Genomic DNA, 21,634 nt, shown 5'->3' on the forward strand with positions numbered 1-21,634 from the left:
ACATGAAAATGACATGAAATTACCACTATAACCAGTAGATGGCAGCAGAGGACCACTCATTAGCTCATTTGCCATTTCCACTCCCTTTCATAGCTCTTTTCGCGCGTGTTGCTTTTGGATTTATTATAAAATGAATATTATAATAAATGTTAGCAATTTTATTGCACTGAAGTATGAAGTTTAGCAAGAGTATATGAAATAAATGTAATGAATACATGAATAGCCTAAATATATATGCCCAGATTTAAAGTGGATTGGAAATGGTCTTTAATTGCTCCCACATCATATTATGTAAACTACATTTATGACAATGAACTATACAGATGCAGATATCATAACAATCTATCAATAAATGCAGACACGTTGTTCTCTGCTTTTGACGCTGGCACTGGATAGAAGAACACACTGAATAATGCAGACTAGAATACGTGGATGAGACGAAGCCCTCCTAAAATGAGCCGAGTGACACCCCTGGAGTAGATACAGGGAAAGTTTTGTTTTTTTCATAAATCTTCTGGCATAAAGCCAGATCTTTCACTGCCCGCACTAACTCTGTGCAGATTTGGGTTTAAGGATGTTTTGAATGAAATATTTTCAGAGGAGATTGTTTGTGCGGCTTGTTTTGCACTTGTCTGAGTTTAATTTACAGCCTGTTTGGCTTACAACAGTTGTCTAAAGCATGTTGACTGTGGTCTAAATCAATAAACAGCCGTTGCTGCAATGATTGTTATCACTAAAATGTGACAGTCATAAGTTGCACGGGTATATTTGTGGCAACAGCCAACAATACATTATATGGGTCAAAATTATTGATTTTTCTTTTATGCCAAAAATCATTAGGATATTAAGTAAAGATCATGTTCCATGAAGATATTTAGTAAATTTCCTACTGAAAATAGATTATGAGCATTGAGAATAGCTGGATGGCTGAAAAGTCTGCCCTTGCTCTATTAAAATAATTGATTCTTTTTGTTTAAGACTTTGTCTATTTTTTCAGAGTGCGAACCATCTACAGTCTCTTCAATATTTCATTGGTTTTCACGCACCTGGACTTATAACTAGCCTTCATCTGAGCGCAACAATATTTCCTTGTCTACTGTAAATATATAAAACATTTATTTTTGTGAGTGAATGCAGCACAATCGCCAACATAAATGGACAACTTTAGAGGCGATTTTCTCAATGTTTAGATAGTTTTCTGTGATGGGTAGGTTTAGGGATAGGGTTAGTGTAAGGAGATAGAATATACAGTTTGTACAGTATAAAAACCATTAAGTCTATGGAGAGTCCCCACAAAGATAGTGAACCAGACGTGTGTGTGTGTGTGTGTGTGTGTGTGTGTGTGTGTGTGTGTGTGTGTGTGTGTGTGTGTGTGTGTGTGTGTGTGTGTGTGTGTGTGTGTGTGTGTGTGTGTGTGTGTGTGTGTGTGTGACCCTGTGCCCTCCAAAACTGAACTGAACCCCATTCACTTCCATTGTAAGTGTGTTACTGCATTTTTTACACATACAGTATTTACATATTTCAATTAATAGTAAAATTCCATCAAATTGAACTGAATAATCCTTAAATATTATTCAAATTAAGAATGGATCTTAATAGAACATTTTGTATAAATCTTAAACTTTTTTTTAAATGTATGAATATGAATCACAAACTAAATGGTCCATTCCCTTCTTCCATTAAGATTTATACAACATTTTGCATTAAGTTGTGTCATAAAATATGAATAATATGTAAGGATTAATCAATTCAATTTGATGAAATTTATACTATTAATTGAAATGTATTAATCTAAAATTACCCTCAAAAGGGTTATTCTTTTTGACATGTTCAACTTTCTTTAGTGTGTAATGTTGCTGTTTGAGAATGAAAAAGGCCTGCAAAGTTACGATGCACAAAGTCCCTCCAGCGGGAGTTCTCTATATCAGTGTCACTGAACTCCCTGAAACGCCTCCATTGTAGTCTTGAGTTTTCTTCCAGGAACGAACACATCACAATATTCCTCATTTAAATAATTCCCGCCCAAGGCATACGCAGAATAAAGGGATGAGGCCTGGTTGAGTTAAGCCCTATTCGCACTGGATTAGTATTATCTGGTGACCTCTAGTCATTCGTAATAATTGCGGAGGTTGTCTGAGATCTTAATCCCGTGCGAATCGGCCATGTCTGTGATTTGTAAAGTAAAAATTCCCCCGCAAATGACCGACCATATTTCGCCGAACACTGAGGTCCTATGATAATATTAGTCCCGCGCGAATCGGCATTTAGTTAGTAGTGTTGAAACTGGCGATTATGGTAAGAGGCGGGACATTTCCCAAACACACTCGAATCGCTTGACCAATCACAACACACTGGTACATCCGACCAATCAGAGCACACTGCGCTTTTCAGAAGGAGGGGCTTCATAGAGACAAGAACTAAACAGAGCGTTACTGACAGACTGGGAAGAGAGGAGCTGCAACAATGGAGAATATAGGAAAAAATACGATGTTTTTAAACATTTAAGCATGAAAACCTCTTCTATTAGAGCCCAAAAACAAAATCAAGACTTTGTAAAAGGGCATAAAATGGCATCTTGTAAACTTTAATTAACTTGTAAAAATGGCAAAAGGTACTTACTAGAGTTAGTGTATAATTACATATTGGGCTATATTGAGAACAAGTGTGAAAGGGAAGTCCCCACCAAGAATGCGAGCAGTGTAACAGTACATGTGTGTGTATGAGAGTATGTTCAATTATGTCCTATCTCACCCTACGGAAAGGAACAGTCGTGCCCACCTCTTCCCTTTGTTCTCCCACAAAAATATCCCCTCTGCCACACACACACACACACACACACACACACAATCAACAGGTGCCTGATCAGGGCTGCCACAGATTCCAAACACATTCTTTTCTCCCTCCCATAATTCTTTGGCCTCCCAACCAATCACGGATACTGCATTTCACAAGTCAGGTTGCAGGGAGGAGAAAAATGATCAGGTGACCATGTCAGGGGTTTGTCAGAAAGGTTCGGCCCTGCAGCCGGCATCGAAATGACCAGAATCACATCGGGCTGTCGGTTAGTGAGAGCACAGAGACTGTGGAGCGGGATATGTGAGTTTGAGCGAGTTTGTTGAGGTGTGTTTGTACGTGGAGGCAGTGGTGAAGGGACCAAACTCTGGATATACAGCTTGTGCTTAAAATGAAGACTCTGCTTTGGGTCCTGTGGAGCTGCTGGCTTCTGACTCTCACAGGTAACACAGATCGGGGAGTTGTGTGTCCTTTTGTTATGGGAAAAGAGCATTTGTGTTGAAACAATTACACGACCCTTTAAAGGTTTGGGGTCCATGAGTTTATTTAAAAAATTTTTTGAAAGAAGTCTCTTTTCCTCACCAGGGCTGCATTTATTAAATACAGTAAAAACAGTAAAATTTTGAAATAATATTACAGTTTAAAATAACTGTGTTCTATTTTAATATATTTACATTTTTAATTTATTCATGTGATCAAAGCTGTATTTTCAGCATCATTACTCCAGTCTTCAGTGTCACATGATCCTTCAGAAATCATTCTAATATGATGATTTGCTGCTCGAGAAACATTTCTGATTATTATCAATGTTGATTTTTTTTTTGGGGGGGGGGGATTCTTTGATGGATAAAGAGGTCAAAACAACAGCATTTATTTGAAATGTAAATGTATTTGCTTTCTCTTTTGATCAATGGAACACTTTCTAGCTGAATAAATTACTTTCAAAAACATTAACAGACTTTAAACAGTATAAAATTACAGAATGTATGTATATGTACTGTGTGTATATATGTGTGTGTGTGTTTATAACAGTGCATTCTTCTTAATATTTGTTATTAAAAAGTATGTATGATAATACATTTTATATACTTACAACATATGTGTGTACACCTGAATATTTTTTTTTTATATAATTGTTGTTGTTATATTTGTAAACGATCGATCGATCGATTGATTGATTTAATATTATTAATAATGATCTCGTAATTTGAACCACTTTAAGACCTGACGCACAGATCCATTAGACTGTTACACGTGTGTTTTCTTTCTCATTCATGTATATTAAAATGTATTATTAAATATTTAAAAAATGATACATTATTTTTGCATTGCAGTGCCAGTAGGTGGTCGAGTTTATCAGAATTGACGTCATTGAGGATAGTAACAGGTGTATATGTCACCATTGTGTGTCAGTTATGTGCTTTGATGTACTGTGACTTCTACTGCACATTTGACCTTGTAATAAGAAGACAAAGCAAGCGGCGCTGAGGCCAGTGGCTCTCTGCATGCTGAAGTGGGTCGGCACACTCTTAGAAAACCCTTTTATGACTGAAGAGAGTTCAGTGCTGGGGTTATTTTGATTAAGAAACATGGAGAGGAGAGGAAAGGAGTTAATTACATGCTAAAATAAAACAAGCCTGTGTTTGTGTGTGTCCAGGGGCGTCTGAGGCTGAACGGAGGCTACTGGAGGATTTGTTCCAGGATTACAACCTGAAGGTGCGACCGGCACGGACCTGGAATGAGCGAGTGATGGTCCGAGTGGGAATGACTTTAGTACAGCTCATCAGCTTGGTATGACACACATAACACACACACACACACACACACACACATCTGATCCTCTCTTTATTCATTCTTTTTTTCCCAAAGCATTTATCTCTCTCTCTCTCTCTCTCTCTCTGTCATCGCTCACACAGTTTGTGTTCGGTGATTTTGCTGCCTCTGACCCACTGGTTCAGAAACATTTCCCTGACATTAGAGGAACATTAGCGCTCCGGCTTTCCAGTCATGCATGCAGCATTAGCTTTCATATGGAGGACTGACAGCATGACACACTCGACACACACTAATGTCTCTATCTCTCCTCTCTCGCAGAATGAGAAGAATGAAGAGATGACAACAAACGTGTTCATGAATATGGTGAGTGGCAGAGCGTTTATCTCATCCCTTCTAACCGCTGGTTATTTTACGGCTAAATTGACTTGTCACTTTTTATATCTGCAAGTAATTCCTGGATTTAAATTCCCTTTTTTTTAAACTGTCTCATGTGCTTTCTTCTGTTGTAGAGCAAATAAGTGTGCTCGTGGTGCTCGGTATAATGATGCTGTGTGTGTGTGTGTGTGTGTGTGTGTGTGTGTGTGTGTGTGTGTGTGTGTGTGTGTGTGTGTGTGTGTGTGTGTGTGTGTGTGTGTGTGTGTGTGTGTGTGTGTGTGTGTGTGTGTGTGTGTGTGTGTGTGTGTGTGTGTGTGTGAAAGAGAGAGAGAGAGAGAGAGAGAGAGAGAATGTTTGCTTAGCTAAAAGGATAAGGTTTGGGGATAAATTTGTTCCCAAATTATCTGTCAAAATTTAAGGGACAAGGGAATATCCTCATGTATAAATGAGATATCCTCATTGGACATACCATTAAACTTAATATACACTACCGTTCAAAAGTTTGGAGTCAGTAAGATTTGAGAAAAACGAACCGAAATTAATATTCAGCAAGGATGCATTAAGTCAAAAGTTACAGTAACTTTTACATTGTTTTAAAATAAATATATTTCAAATAAATGCTGTTCGTTTGAACTTTCAGTGCTTATGGTTGTATCACGGTTTTCACAACAACTGTTTTCAACATTGATGATAATCATAAATGTTTCTTGAGCAGCAAATCATCATATTAGAATGATTTCTGAAGGATCATGTGACTCTGAAGACTGGAGTAATGATGCTGAAAATACAGCTTTGATCACAGGAATAAATTACATTTTATTATATATTATCTCACAGGAAAACAGCCCTTTTAAATTGTAATAATATTTCACAATATTACAGTTTTTCCTGTATTTTTGGTCAAATAAATGCAGCCTTAATGAGAATAAGAGACTTTTGAATGGTAGTGTGCATACAGTATATAAGCAGTTTGCATGAATGCATCTCTCTCTGTTTTCCAGGAATGGATCGACTACAGGTTATCCTGGAATCCTGAGGACTACGACAGTATTGACGTTGTGCGAATTCCTCCCATAAAAGTGTGGCGTCCAGACATCTACCTAATCAACAAGTGAGAACATCCTCATATAATGCCACACTGACAACATTTATAACAGGACACCAGCCACAATTTATTTCTTTGTTAATATGAATGGAAAAAACAAATCTACCAACAAAATACATCTATATTCAAGATACACTGTTTAGATATTTATACTTGACAAGAATACATTTTTGCAGTGCAATCTAATAATTGTTTAGGAAACTTGCTAAATCTTAAGAAGCCACATTTAAATAGGTATTTGGTTTAAATGACACTAAAGCATCTAAACTGCTGAGGGCACATGGACTGTGCGATGTTCTCCCTGTGTTTAACAGTAATGATGGTCAGTTTGACGTGGCTCTGTATGTGAACGTGCTGGTGAGGAGTGATGGGACCGTCTCCTGGTATCCGCCCGCCATCTATCGCAGCTCCTGCTCCATAGAGGTACATGTAAACGTCTTAGTGTTCACACATTAGAGGAATGTTCTGGGATCAGTTCCATTGAATGAACGAATGTCATACGTTTTTGACAGAATCAAAGAAACTATTGTTAGTTAAGTTGTTTAGAAACTTGTACTGAACCTTGAACATTGACTGTTGGCATATCACGGATTGAAATGGCTAAAGCTAGGGTGTGCAGTTTCAGAGGCTAGTAATAGCAAGCTAGCTTTGAAAGCAGAAGATCCCAGCCTAAGGAAGCTTGTTTCCGCCACAGAATTAAAAAGTCGCAAATTTATATCACGCGATTCTAACTTTAGATCTAGCAATTGCATGTAATAAAGTTAGAATTGCGAGATATAAACATAAAAATTCAGTCTTTTTTTCCTTAGAATTGGACTTTATTCCATTCTGGCTTTATAACTCGCAATTGTGACTTTATATCACGCAATTCTGAATAGCGAGATGTAAACTCGCAGTTGTGAGAAAAAAAGTCAGAAGTGTGGCAGAACCTGTCGCCCTCTGGAAACCGGACATACGTGTTTTGACACTTTAAATGACCTCATGTCTCAAAACATTACAATAATATTGAACGTAAACAACTTACAGAGCTCTAATTGTAACACCTGACTCCTACAGATTCCTTTCGGCGTTGATAGTGTTGCCATTGAAAGGTATAAATCTGGGTAGAATCTCTTTTAACTACGATAGTTATGGCGTGAACGCAGTATAAGCTCGTTGTTTTGGCTCAGGAGGAACTGTAAAAGGTTTCTGCTGTTTGTTTGTGGCGCTCAGTGACTGACGTCTGTCTACAGCTCTGGATAGCCTCATAAAACACTCTGATGTCTGTGAGAGCAGGTGCGCAGAGGTATAGAAATAAATATGTTGACATCCTATCTATCCTCATTCCGAATGCAATGATTGGACGAAAATGTTTTGGACCTGAGACTTCCACAGAAGATATATGTACAGTTTTTAATATTTAGACCACTTCTACTATTGAATGCTTTCAGGATGTGAAAAGAGTTTCGACCAGTATAACAAAACATTGCCCTACTGTAGCTTTAATTGTTATTATTGTATTGTACTCGCTCGTTCATTTCACAGTAGTTTAAAGTTGTGCTCTATAGGTTGCATACTTTCCATTCGACTGGCAGAACTGCACAATGGTGTTTCGTTCCTACACGTATGACTCCTCAGAAGTGGACCTTCAGTACGGTCTAGATGAAGATGGCAACGAGCTCCATGAGATAGTTATTGATGAGAATGCCTTCACTGGTTAGTGTACTTCCTCTTAAATGTGACAACTTCCTGTCCAACAGCATAAATGACGCAAGAATGTCAGTGTTCAGTAAATATGTTCATTTATAATAATAGTTTACGGTTGCCAAGCAATGTAGCAACTCTGCACATGGCACACTCTCTCCTTCCTTCTATCTCTTTCTCTCTCACTAGTCCTCTCTCTTCCCTAAGAGAACGGCGAGTGGCAGATTTGTCACAAGCCCAGCAGGAAGATCGTCCAGGAGGACCTGTATGAAGACATCACCTTCTACCTGATCATCGAGAGGAAGCCTCTGTTCTACATCATCAACATCATCGTGCCCTGCATCCTCACCAGTGTGCTGGCCATATTTGTCTTCTACCTGCCACCTGGCGCAGGTGCCCATCTCTAATTAGAAAATCAATACGATGACTGTTTTATGTTTTATGAAGCACGCTGACTATTTAAAAAACACTACCATTCAAAAGTTGGACCGTTTTATTTAATGTTTTCTCACCAAAGCTGCAATGTAATTTATTCCTGAGATCAAAGCTGAATTTTCAGCATCATTACTCCAGTCTTCAGTGTCACATGATCCTTCAGAAATCATATTAATACGATGATTTGATCCTCAAGAAACATTTCATCAATGTTAAAAATAGTTGTGCTGCTTCATATTTTTCTGAAAACTGTTGATACTTTTCTTTTAAGGATTCTTTGATGAATAGAAAGTTCAAGTGAATGGCAGTTATTTGAAGTATAATTATTTTGGAGCATTATAAATGTCTTTACTAATTATAAAAGTATTGATGTCTTTAAAAAAAAAAAAACTTACCCCAAGCCTTTGAATGGTAGTTTTTTACAAGACTCAAAAAGTATAAGGTGTATACAAAATGTGGATGACAAAAAATATATATTTTCCAGTGTTATTTTAGTTTTATTATAATTGTATTAATATTTTGAATTACCTTTTATTTTTATATTTTTAGTTTCCATGTTGATTTTGGTTTAATTTTTTTGTAATTTCATTTATTTGTATTTTTATTTCAGTTTCAGTTTTAGATTTATTTTTAGCTTTTATTTATTTCTGGTTGATAATTTTAGTTTATTGCCAAGGCAACATTTCTCATTTTTGTTTAGTTTTTCATCTAATGTTTACTTTATTTCACCTTTATTTCAACTAACAGAAATGTTTTTTATAATTTTAGTTAACAGAAAAACCCCTTTTTGTCTTGTGTCTGCCTAATTTTTAAATTTGCCTCCATGCATTAAATAATATTTTGTGCGTTTCCCTATACCAGAGGTCTTCATTCCTGCTCCTGGAGAGCCACTGTCCTGCAGAGTTTAGTTCCAACCTGCTTCAGCACACCTGCCTTTGAATACTCAAGCGATTCTGAAGAGCTTGATGAGCTGATTCAGGTGTGTTTGATTAGGGTTGGAACTAAACTTTGCAGGACAGTGGCTCTCCAGGAGCAGGATTGAAGACCTCAGCCCTATACAGAGGCTTAATGGCCTAAGATATGCCCGTATATACAGTATAAGACGTGATTTCTGGCCTCTCCCTCAGGTGAGAAGATGACTCTATCCATCTCAGTCCTCATTGCTCTCACTGTTTTCATGCTGTTGTTGGCTGACAAAGTCCCAGAAACATCACTTGGCATTCCTATCATCGTGAAATACGTGATGTTCACCATGATCCTGGTGACGTTCTCAGTCATCCTAAGCGTGGTGGTCCTGAACCTCCACCACAGGACTCCCAGCACACACCACATGCCCGTATGGGTGCGAAAGGTGACGCATCTTGATTTAAAGAGCAGCTTCTTTACATTATTCCATCCAGTTACTTAAAACTGAAAGCATATCCTGTCATCTAACATTCTGCAGGTGTTCATCAACTTGCTGCCTCGTTACTTGGGTGTGCTCAGGCCCCAAACTGAGGAACCGGTGGAGGACGAGACAAAAGAAAATGTCCCACTGGGTTGTTTGGACCAAGGCCTCAGACCTGGAGGTGAATATTTCATCCGAAAGATCAATCCAGAGCTGGTAATGCCATGGAGAGGAAGGTCAGTGTTCAACATTTTAGTTCAAACCAGGCTGGTTTTGCAGACAGAAAATAAGCTGCTTCTGTATGTAACAATCTGTTACAATCTACAATCTAAAACTTTTGAAGTCCCCCAGTAGTCAATGATTTTATCGCTTTAAACTCATATTTGAAGTTTTTTCATTGAAAAAAACAGTCTTCATGCCTTAAAATAGCTTGAATGTAACTCTACACCCTTGCCTCATTTAGTTCTATGAATATGCAAATGAGCCCCGCCTCCACTCACTCACTCAGCTCAGAGATCCAATCGTTGACGATCACATGTTGACCTGATTGGTTACAAGGTAGTTTGTGACGTCAGAAACACCAGCGATTTCAAACCGTGTGTTTGAGACTGTCTTAGTTTCACTGCAGTTTTAAAGAGAAAATACTCAGCAATGGTGTCGACTTATGAATTTACACATGATTTGTCTTAAAGCATATTAATCAGGTTGTGACAGGTTGTCCCCAGAATATTTTGTTGTATGAATATCTGAACATGCAAAATATCAAAGGAAAAACAGAGCTTCTGCTTTTAAACAACAACGAAAAAAGTTTTATTCTAGCTTCATGCATTCTTTTTTTATCAACACTTGAATGTGGGTAAGTTTCATTAAAAACAAACAGCAACATTTTGAACAAAAGTTGATCAAATCGAGTTTTGCTTTTTCAAAGATTACAATGTGCATTAGCAATGCTTTTATCTCTTGTTTCTGCTCCTTTTTGCCTGTGTTTTGATCTGGAGATTCAGTACTCTTTCAGAAGATGCCTAATAGCGTCCCCTACCGTATAACAGTGAAAACTCGGAAAGCCGGAAAATTCCGTCAATGGCGGGGAAAGAGTTAAATGTGGAATACAGGTCATTGGAGGAATGTTACTCATGAGGCATAAAGCAGTGGGAAAAGATCTTATAGCTTGAATGTTTAAATCTCCGCCAGCAGCTTGTGAGTGAAGCCGGTCTCCCACTTACCATCTCGAAAATGTCAGAAATATTAGCTGTTGTTAAGACTGTTTAAGACTGGACGAGAGACAATCAATGAAACAAGTGCCTCTGATATCTGATTGCCTCTCACGTATTGCACTGGATCAATTTGGAAGGCAAACAACTTCACAGCCACAACAAGAACAGAAGCACAGCAGGAACATAAACCAACATTGTGGAAATTATCTGCATCTTGCTCTAGCATTTGCAATGTGTCTTTGCGCTTGCTATGCAATTTCATTACCAAATGATGAGAGAATTTAACTTTTTTACTTTTGACTTGTATAACTTGTCATAGACATTTTAGAGCATGAAAGTGATCCTATAATTGGCCCTTTTTAACTGAACTAAAATATGGAAATTATGCATTAGTATTTATAAAATACTACTGACAGACCGTATAATGTGTGCTTTAACTACACACGTTGCCATATGAACTACCGGTCAGTAACTTCTCTAATCTAAGTGTCACACTTACTTGAAAGCTGATATTGACAAAAAAATGATATCTCGATATTTTGCTGAGTGTGTTTGTGTTTGTACCTTGTCAGGTTTAGGTCTGCCATTAACAGCTGACTCCTAAAGTTTTTGATATTCTTCATATTCTGTGCTGCTGTGGTTAGTTCGCAACAGTGACAGAAATAAAAAAATTCAAATAAGTTTAAATCGTTTTTGACCTTTTATCTGCATTTTTACCTTTATAAGGGCCATTTTTCTTACCTAATTAAATGTTGCCTCTATATAATTTATTATGCGGCGGAAAGTCACTGTTAATGAGCGAATCGAGTCATTAATTAAACCGATTTGTTGAAACGGCTGATCATTCCAGGAACAAAGCATTTGACTTTCTTATTGAGTCAGTCATTGAATCATTCACTCAACTGATTTGTTCAAATGGAGCTATTTTTGTCGGTGAAATAGGGCAAAACTATTGTGCCTAAAATGTAAGTCACTTAATATCAACTGCTTGTTTATTTAACTGTTGTATAAAATCAATATCGCAATATCGATATTTTGGGGGGAGGGGGAATGGCACTCTTTGTGTGATTGCTTAACTATATGATAAATATAGCCTAAAAGACTACTCGATACACATTTTTATGGAGTAAAAGGCTACATCATGCAGTGTATGCACTGTCTTGGGTGTTTGTGTTTGGTGTTTGCAAAGTGAGTGTCATACTCGATAATATCTGATTGCACATCGTTAAAACAACAATTACGATAGTATCATAGACTATATATACCCATTGCACACTCTTGTTAGACACAGTTCATGTTCACAGTGCATGAACACTCACTTACACAAAAACACACTTAGATGCCAAATCAATAACAAGAGTATAATGTGCTTGTGCCATAATCTGCTGGTTTTTAAGCAACTCATAAACGCGGATCAGGGCGGACGGATGATGAAAGTCTCTGGTCTGGCTGTTCGTCCCCTCAATACAAGGGCATTTGATCTCAGTCCAGTTAAGCCCAGTCACCCCTCTAGAGTCGCCAGAACCTAAGCTCTTGTTGAGCTGAGGCATTAGAGTGAAATGCACACAAGAACAGCAGGGGAGGCCGAGGGTCGAGGATGCACATAAATGGATGAATGGGAGGATAGACAGATGGATGGGTTTTCTCTGTAAACGTGTAGAGCGTGCAGAAGAGAAAGGGTCTCCATCTGTCTGTAATAGACATAACAAACTGTCTATTCCCCTCCTCATCTGTTTGAGAAAGGCTCGTCTCGCTGTTATAATGTGGTGCCCTCTCTTTAGCCAGTCTAACAGGTGGTCTCTGCTACAGCTTTATTATCGTGCTAAGCTCACACGTCCTTCAAGAAATGCCGCCGGTCTTGAGGGCTACCGGATTAGAAAAGTGATTTCAAGGAAAGTTAATTGTTTTTTTGTTTTTTGGGGGGTTTGGGTTTATTTGTTCATAAGTGACAGTCCATTGTTTTTAGCGGGTGGTACTGGTTATCCAAAATTTGGAGCAACCCAAAGGCCTAAATTACCCAAATTTCTTGCTATGTCGTTTTGCCACTAGCGATTTAAAGGGGTGGTATAATGCCCTTTACACAAGATGTAAAATAAATATCTGATGTCCCCAGAGTGTGTATGTGAAGTTTTATCTCAAAATACGCCACAGATATTTTTATATAGCATTTTAAAGTTGTCACTTTTTGAGGGTGAGCAAAAATGCACCATTTTTGTGTCGGTCCCTTTAAATGCAAATGAGCTGCTGCTCCCGGCACAGGGGGCAGAGCTTCAACAGCTTGTGTCCTTTTACCTCACACAGACATGCACTTGAAATTTCAAAAACGTTTAGCCTTTTATGTTCAAACCGTCAGACAATGATGGAGAGACTCAAGAAGACGTGACAACATGTAGAAGCAACAGGACATTTCTGTATGGTTAGTTGATGAATTTATGTAGCTTATGTGTAGTTATCTTCTAGTCATTGATTAGCATATTCTGTCATGATAATCTATAAATCTGGGGGCGGGGTTTATGTACATTTTAGGGTTAGTGATGTCACTAACTCGGGAGGAATGTCGTGTAGTTCCTACCAGGCGTTTGTTGTCCTTAAAAAGTGATTTCTTTTTAAAACAAAGAAAATATCCCCCTTTGCTTTGAACGTTGGGCATCGTAACTTTGCAGATGTTGTTTATGCTCAAACAGCAACATTACACACTTTTAGGAGGTTAACTGCTTTTGAAAATGTTGATTTGTATTGTGATATTTTGCAAGCAGAGTTGCAAATGTATTTCTCATTGCTTCCTGTTAAAAACAAATGGGTAGTTGACAAATGGCCAAGAAAAAGTACTTTTTTTGGAAAACATAACTTTTTAAGAAAAAATTGATATTTTAATGGAGTATGAAAACTGCAGTTTCAGAAAATAGTATTGGTCACTCATTTTGTCAATGGCTTCACATATTTTTTTTTTCACGTTTTCACTCAACAGTACTGTAAATGTGTCCTATGGTGTGACATTTAAAAAGTACTAAGAAATTTAATTAAATAACATAAAAAAATACTTGAGACAGAATTGTTCCCATTATTAAAACATTATTTGCTTAAAGTGATATTTATTTTACATGAAAGTACTAATTAAAATCATTTTCACCATGAATAGATGAACTTGATAAACTTTTCCCTACGAATGTCAATAAAACTTTTTCGCCAACCTTACAAAACTGTTTGAAATTGTACCTATCTAAGAGGAGATATTATTGTAACTCCCCTAATGCCAAACTTGACTCTTTTTTAAAAAGATATTTTAAAGGGGTCATATAATGCCATTTTTGTACAAGCTAATATGATTCTTTAGGGTCTAAATTAAAAGTTTGTAATATACTTTAATTAAAAATTCTCATTAGTATTGTAAGAAAACACTAATTTTACCTGGTCAAAAACAGCTCTGTTTTCAGCACGCCGTTTAAGTGCATGTGTCTTTAAATGATAATGAGCTTTGCTCACCCCGCCCCTCTGTTCTGTGCGTACACCGTTTGTAACACAATAACCACGCGTTGTTCATTATAAACGTGGGATTATGAATTATATTGAGAACGTCGTACATAGAAAACATGCTGTAATGTACCCTGAGTGTAAACCTTAGATGCATTCATCATGAAGCCTGCAGCAAGGTTTGCAAATTTCGCAAAGATTAATATAAATACTAATATAAAGGTTAATAAAACATTACACTCACATCTTCTGGAGGTTCAGCAGTAACACGTTGGTACCGATCCGTTTTTTCTCGTTTGTAAAGCTGTCTGGTGTGAAATGATTCGCGTAAACATGAAAGCATGGACGATCGTGGGGAATCCCCGTGAGGGAATCCCCGCGTCAATCCTTTGGGCATATTGCTTCAAAAACAAAACTCAGCCACTGCATCTATAACGGCTCAGATTTAGGAACATCCAAATGACTGCTGTGTTCCTTATTACATCTAAGAACAGAACACCACAATCGTGTAGACGCCATTCTACTCCAGCATATCAACAATGGCGGACTACTATGACGACGGCTGTCACAGCTTGCTCAGGGCGGGTCTTGTGTTGAAGCACGGCTGTCAATCACAATCGCGGGAGGGGCGTACGATCTTATGACGTCACAATATCGAACGGCTTGATTTCATAGATGGTCAAACATATAAGGAGATTAAAACAAAACCACTGGATGGATTTTAATCATGATAGGATGGTTGTGTACAGGCACTGCCAACAGACATTTCAGTGCAATCAACTTGTAAAAGTGCATGTACCATTATATGACCCCTTTAAAATAAGTATATTTTTCTGTTGTTTTATGTTTGTCACACCATAGGACAAAACGTCACACCATAGGACAAAGAGTCAGAATATATAGTGTTTATTGTAACAATTATAAAGGAGGACATTTGTTTTTTATTTTTCAACAATATAAACTGTGCAAAACATAGCACACCATAAGTAACTTTGATACTTATAGATCTATCAATAATGTAGTCTCCAAAAAACGGCAATAAACATTCAACTGTAAGTCATTATTGAATTTAAAATCATCAAAACTGGTAAAAAAAAAAAAAAAAGAAAACTATGTTAACAAACTTTATCTATTTGTTTTAATAGCTTATTAAGGAGGTCTTGTCCTATTGTGTGACATCTGTGTCCTATGGTGTGACAGGCCAAAGTGTCACACCAAAGGACATTTCCTGTCACATTTCCTTTCACACCAAAGGACTTTTTTTTTCCTGTGACAAACTTTATGAAATTCCTACACTTTTAGAAATGTATGAATAGGAAAAGTGATGGCCACTTAGTGAAATAGACACTTGCACAATTATGCCAGGAGTGTTCATTAAGATTTTTAAACATTATTTTCTTTATTTATAAAAGTTAATATTTATGAAATAATTTTGTCTACCGTCACACCATAGGACGATTTTTTGAGATGTTGTAAAAAAAATAAAAAAATAACGTGGGTATTAAAACAACAAATTCATGTAAAACAAGAAAATGTTTAACCATTTACAGTATTCTAAATGATGAAAATGTGAAATAAATTATTTTTTTATCTTCTGTGACGGTGAAAAAGCCACGTCACGTCAACTACCCAAATATACAGGGTGGGCCATTTATATGGATACACCGTGGTGGCATGGGAGTGGTTGGTGATATTGAGGTCCTGTTTGTGGCACATTAGTATTTGTCATGGTCACCACCCATCTTGAGGAGTTTGCCCCCTCACATGTACTGGTGTGCCACAAACGGGACTTTGGTGTCACCAGCCATTCCCATGTTGTTGCGGTGTATCCATATAAATGTCCCACCCTGTACTTTATGTATTTAATCTCACTTTATTAACAATGTCTTTGCTGTTGACTTTCGATGATCCAATTCAACCATACTAAAAAGCATGAGTAAATAAAACGTTTTTTGGGGAGTTTTCTCCTCCTGAGTCCTTAAAAGTGTTATTTTAGTGTTATTTATTCACTATTATAGTAGGCCTACTTGTTCATATTTTGAATTGGCATATATTTATATTTTCAGTTCTCCTTTCGCTCTTCAAGCCTATGGTAGCCTGCCTTCTAATAATCCACATCCTTGAAAGGCTTATAGTTCATCATAATATCGTAATATACACTCACCTAAAGGATTATTAGGAACACCTGTTCAATTTCTCATTAATGCAATTATCTAATCAACCAATCACATGGCAGTTGCTTCAATGCATTTAGGGGTGTGGTCCTGGTCAAGACAATCTCCTGAACTCCAAACTGAATGTCAGAATGGGAAAGAAAGGTGATTTAAGCAATTTTGAGCGTGGCATGGTTGTTGGTGCCAGACGGGCCGGTCTGAGTATTTCACAATCTGCTCAGTTACTGGGATTTTCACGCACAACCATTTCTAGGGTTTACAAAGAATGGTGTAAAAAGGGAAAAACATCCAGTATGCGGCAGTCCTGTGGGTGAAAATGCCTTGTTGATGCTAGAGGTCAGAGGAGAATGGGCCGACTAATTCAAGCTGATAGAAGAGCAACTTTGACTGAAATAACCACTCGTTACAACCGAGGTATGCAGCAAAGCATTTGTGAAGCCACAACACGCACAACACGCACAACCTTGAGGCGGATGGGCTACAACAGCAGAAGACCCCACCGGGTACCACTCATCTCCACTACAAATAGGAAAAAGAGGCTACAATTTGCACGAGCTCACCAAAATTGGACAGTTGAAGACTGGAAAAATGTTGCCTGGTCTGATGAGTCTCGATTTCTGTTGAGACATTCAGATGGTAGAGTCAGAATTTGGCGTAAACAGAATGAGAACATGGATCCATCATGCCTTGTTACCACTGTGCAGGCTGGTGGTGGTGGTGTAATGGTGTGGGGGATGTTTTCTTGGCACACTTTAGGCCCCTTAGTGCCAATTGGGCATCGTTTAAATGCCACGGCCTACCTGAGCATTGTTTCTGACCATGTCCATCCCTTTATGACCACCATGTACCCATCCTCTGATGGCTACTTCCAGCAAGATAATGCACCATGTCACAAAGCTTGAATCATTTCAAATTGGTTTCTTGAACATGACAATGAGCTCACTGTACTAAAATGGCCCCCACAGTCACCAGATCTCAACCCAATAGAGCATCTTTGGGATGTGGTGGAACGGGAGCTTCGTGCCCTGGATGTGCATCCCACAAATCTCCATCAACTGCAAGTTGCTATCCTATCAATATGGGCCAACATTTCTAAAGAATGCTTTCAGCACCTTGTTGAATCAATGCCACGTAGAATTAAGGCAGTTCTGAAGGCGAAAGGGGGTCAAACACAGTATTAGTATGGTGTTCCTAATAATCCTTTAGGTGAGTGTACATCATATAGATAATTCACCCGCTGTATTGCTAAATCTACCCGATTTTTAATATCACCTGAAAAATATACTGGGATAACCTGTCTTCTCTTGAGACTTCCCTGCTTCAGAGTGATCATAGTTAATGATATGCTAAAGTTCACCCACACGTTGATCTGATTGGTTACAAGGTAGTTTCAAACCAAATCGTCCAGCGATTTCAAACCGTGTTTTTGAGAGTGTCTTTGGTTCACTGCAGTTTTAATGAGAAAATACTCAGCAATGGTGTTGATTTATGAATTTGCACATGGTTTGACTTGAAGCAAATTAAAAACACCACATATAAACAACATTTAAAAGCTTGATTTTCAGCACAGGGGGACTTTAATAGTTTCTGGTAATCAAGGTGGTACTTGTGTCCGTGTTCATTTAACTGTCTGAAGAAACAGATGGAAGAGTTCTCAGTGCAACAGTGGAGTGGAATTTGAATCTGTGTTGAATTTATGTGAAATGTTTGTTTGTGTAAAGGTCTGTGTATGTAATCATGTCAGGACGTGTCTTTGTATAATTAGGTGTAGGGCTGCACGATATTGAAGAAAAATGCGATATGCGATAACTCATTAAATAATGCGATATTCGATATGCGATACGATAATGCTTAAAAAAGTGTGTAAAGTAAACTTAAATCATCTTTAAAATATATTTATAATTATATAACCAACATACGTGTTTCACATTCTTTTTGTGACACGAAAACATCCCTACAACTTCTGAAAGTGAACATCAGTGTTTTACTGTAGCATAAGAAGTGTTATTTTAACATCAGTGTAAACCACAGGGTTTAGGGGTTCAGGTTATTATACATTAGGTTTTGCGATATTTCGATATATTGTGCAGCCTTACTTAGCACTAGTGTGCTTACAGCAAAAGCACGTACACCACATATACAGTGTGTGGAAACAAACACTTGTATGAGTTCCTGTCTATACCAGTGTGCATCTCATTGACCGTGCATGTCATGTGCCGGACTTGTGGTGCTCTCTCTATAATCCCTGTTGGAAAAAACTCACCCTTGAAAGAATGGGAATGTGAGAGAGGAGAGGTCAGTCCCAGACACAGCACAGCTCTCATTCATTCTGCACTGTATGACAGACTCATTCCCACTATAGCACAGAGCAACACAATCCTGAGCTCTGCAATGCTCTCGCGCTACTGTACAACACGCCATGCAGAACGCTATATTAGTGATGCACACTAAGCACTATTTCTCATTCTTAGTCATTTATTACCATAAAATATTAAATTTAGTGCATGACTTGTCCTGCAGATGATTCCTTAAATTAACAGCAAACTGAAATCTTAGTGCAAGCTTAAGAATTATAAGCAATATAACAATCACAATATTTCTCGTTTAAATAATTCCCACCCAAGGCATACGCAGAATAAAGGGGGCGTGGCCTGGTTGAGTTAGTTAGTAGTGTGTTGAAACTCGCGGTTATGGTAAGGGGCGTGGCATTTCACAAACACGCTCGAAGCAGTTGACCAATCACAACACGCTGCTCTAGCCGACCAATCAGAGCACACTGTGCTTTTCAGAAGGAGGGGCTTCATAGAGACAGGAACTAAACAGAGCATTACTGACAGACTGGGAAGAGAGGAGCTGCAACAATGGAGAATATAGGAAACATTTGTTGAACATTCAACCATAAACACCCAAAACAAAATCAAGACTGTAAAAGGGCATAATAAGGCAATTGTGTGCAGTAAAACACAATTTATACGCACCTTTTAAAGTCCCCCTGTGGTGAAAATCCAGCTTTTACATATATGTTTATATGTCTTTGTGTTTTTTTAAATACGATTTAAGACAAACCATGTGCAAATTCATAAGTCGACATCATTGCTGAGTATTTTCTTCTTAAAACTGCAGTGAACCAAAGACAGTCTCAAAAACACAGTTTGAAATCGCTGGTGTTTCTGACGTCACAAACTACCTTGTAACCAATCAGATCAACGTGTGATCGTCAACGAGTGGATCTCTGAGCTGAGTGAGTGAGTGGAGGTGGGGCTCATTTGCATATTCATAGAACCGCGTATACTAAATGAGGCAAGGGTGTCGAGTTACATTCAAGATATTTTAAGGCATGAAGTTTAAATTTCTTGTTTTGGTGACCAAAGATGAGTTTTAATAGATAAAAATATTGACTACAAGGAGACTTTAATGATAATTGTCAAATATTTTAACAATCCACTTACAGTAATTTGTGTTGTGTTAATACACTTGTGAACTTTTGTTTAGGGTTAATTATTCTTTATGTGTGTGTGTGTGTGTGTTTTAGTCATAATGAGAGCACTGTGAAGTTGCAGAGGTTCTCAAACAGTGACAACTATTGTCTGATTCTGCCCCCGAATCTCAAATCTGCAATCGCTGCCATCAATTACATGTCTGAACAATTGAAGAAACAGGATGTGGATGATACTGTAAGTCTATAAACACACACACACACACACACACACACACACACACACACACACACACACACACCTTCCATCTCTCTTTTCCACACATACTCACAGAAACACAAAGAAACCTTTATCTGAGGCTCATCCTCTTGGTCTGTCCCTGATCCTCATGATTATTCATAAACTGCCAGCACATCCTGGTGTGTCAGAGAGATAAACATGTCCCGTTGTGTGTGTAGATGACAGATGACTGGCAGTACATCGCTGTGGTTTTGGATCGGCTCTTCTTCTGGCTCTTTGTCATCATCACTTCACTGGGAACACTGGCCATGTTTCTGGATGCCAGTTTCAACTACACTCCTGACCAGCCTTTTCCATGAGAACATCCCTGATTATTACACAGCAGACACACTGAACACACAACACAGGGACTCAAGGGGGCGCCAGAGAATCCTCTCTCTCTCTCTCTCTCTCTCTCTCTCTCTCTCTCTCTCTCTCTCTCTCTCTCTCTCTCTCTCTCTCTCTGTCTGTCTTTATTTCTTCCTTCCTTTCTTTCTTTCTTTCTTTCTTTCTTTCTTTCTTTCTTTCTTCCTTCCTCCCTTTCTTTCTTTCCTTCCTTCCTTCCTTCTGTCCATCTTTTCCTTCCGTTTCTTACCGTCCATCCAGCTTTTCCTTCGTTCCGTGTTCCGTCTGTCCATCTTTCCTTCTTTCCTCCCTTTCCTTTTTCTTTCCTTTCTTCTTTCCTTCCTTCTTTTCTTTCCTTCCGTTTCTTTCCATCCATCCAGCTTTTCCTTCCGTCTGTCTATCCTTCCTTCTTTCCTCCCTTTCCTTTCTTTCTTTTTCTTTCTTCCTTTCCTTCTGTTTCTTTCCGTCCATCCTTTGTTTCCTTCCATTTCATTCCATCCATCTGTCCTTTCCTTCCGTCTGTCATTTCTTTCTTTCTAACTTCATTTCCTTCCGGTTCTTTCCAACTTCCTTTCCTTCCGGTTCTTTCCATCCATCTGTCCTTTTCTTTTTTCTTCCTTCCTTCCTTCCTTTCTGTCCTTCCATCCTTCCTTTTCCTCCTTTCCACCTTTCTTTCTTTCTTTCTTTCTTTCTTTCTTTCTTTCTTTCTTTCTTTCTTTCTTTCTTTCTTTCTTTCTTTCTTTCTTTCTTTCTTTCTTCCTAAATTAATGTTTCCATTTGTTAGTAATATATACATATACTGTATATATATATATAAATATATATATAAATATAAATGTTTCCATGACAATATATTTTGTTAATGTCAAATTATTTCAATTCATCCACGACGCTTATAATCAATAATTTTGTGCTCTTGTTACATTCATGTATTTAGGTCATTATATTTAATATACCTTTAAGAATAACTTTTTTTTTATTTTATTTTTTTTTATTCATGGCGTAGTCTGAACAACCTATTTTCTTTTCTTTCTTTTTTTTCTTGATCCAGTGTTCATAAAACAGAGAGAGCATGTAAATTGTCTTTTTTTATTTCATTGGTTGTTGTCATTTATTTGTTTGTTCAAGAATCCTAATAAAATGCATCACATTAAGCAGCA

At 37.8% G+C, this 21,634-nt stretch overlaps 1 protein-coding gene across 1 annotated transcript; it reads left to right on the forward strand.

Annotated features, from left to right (window-relative positions):
• Positions 1 to 2,676: 2,676 nt before the first annotated feature.
• chrnb1l (cholinergic receptor, nicotinic, beta 1 (muscle) like) lies at positions 2,677 to 21,186 on the forward strand. Its single transcript, XM_082159879.1, has 11 exons — positions 2,677 to 3,236; positions 4,451 to 4,584; positions 4,888 to 4,932; positions 5,946 to 6,055; positions 6,364 to 6,472; positions 7,597 to 7,744; positions 7,940 to 8,125; positions 9,295 to 9,518; positions 9,612 to 9,790; positions 19,946 to 20,087; positions 20,309 to 21,186. Exons 1-11 carry the CDS (start codon positions 3,185 to 3,187, stop codon positions 20,447 to 20,449), a joined length of 1,470 nt encoding a protein of 489 aa, XP_082016005.1. The 5' UTR covers positions 2,677 to 3,184; the 3' UTR covers positions 20,450 to 21,186.
• The last annotated feature ends 448 nt before the right edge of the window (positions 21,187 to 21,634 follow it).

This window comes from Leuciscus leuciscus, assembly GCF_965113295.1.
Source record: "Leuciscus leuciscus genome assembly, chromosome: 2".
Lineage (NCBI taxonomy): Eukaryota > Metazoa > Chordata > Actinopteri > Cypriniformes > Leuciscidae > Leuciscus > Leuciscus leuciscus.

Coding starts and splice junctions, on each gene's coding strand:
- chrnb1l (XM_082159879.1), top strand. CDS start 3,185: ATGAAGACTCTGCTTTGGGTCCTGTGGAGCTGCTGGCTTCTGACTCTC. Junction 9,791..19,945: donor GTAATGCCATGGAGAGGAAG/GTCAGTGTTCAA, acceptor TGTGTGTTTTAG/TCATAATGAGAGCACTGTGA. Junction 20,088..20,308: donor AACAGGATGTGGATGATACT/GTAAGTCTATAA, acceptor TTGTGTGTGTAG/ATGACAGATGACTGGCAGTA.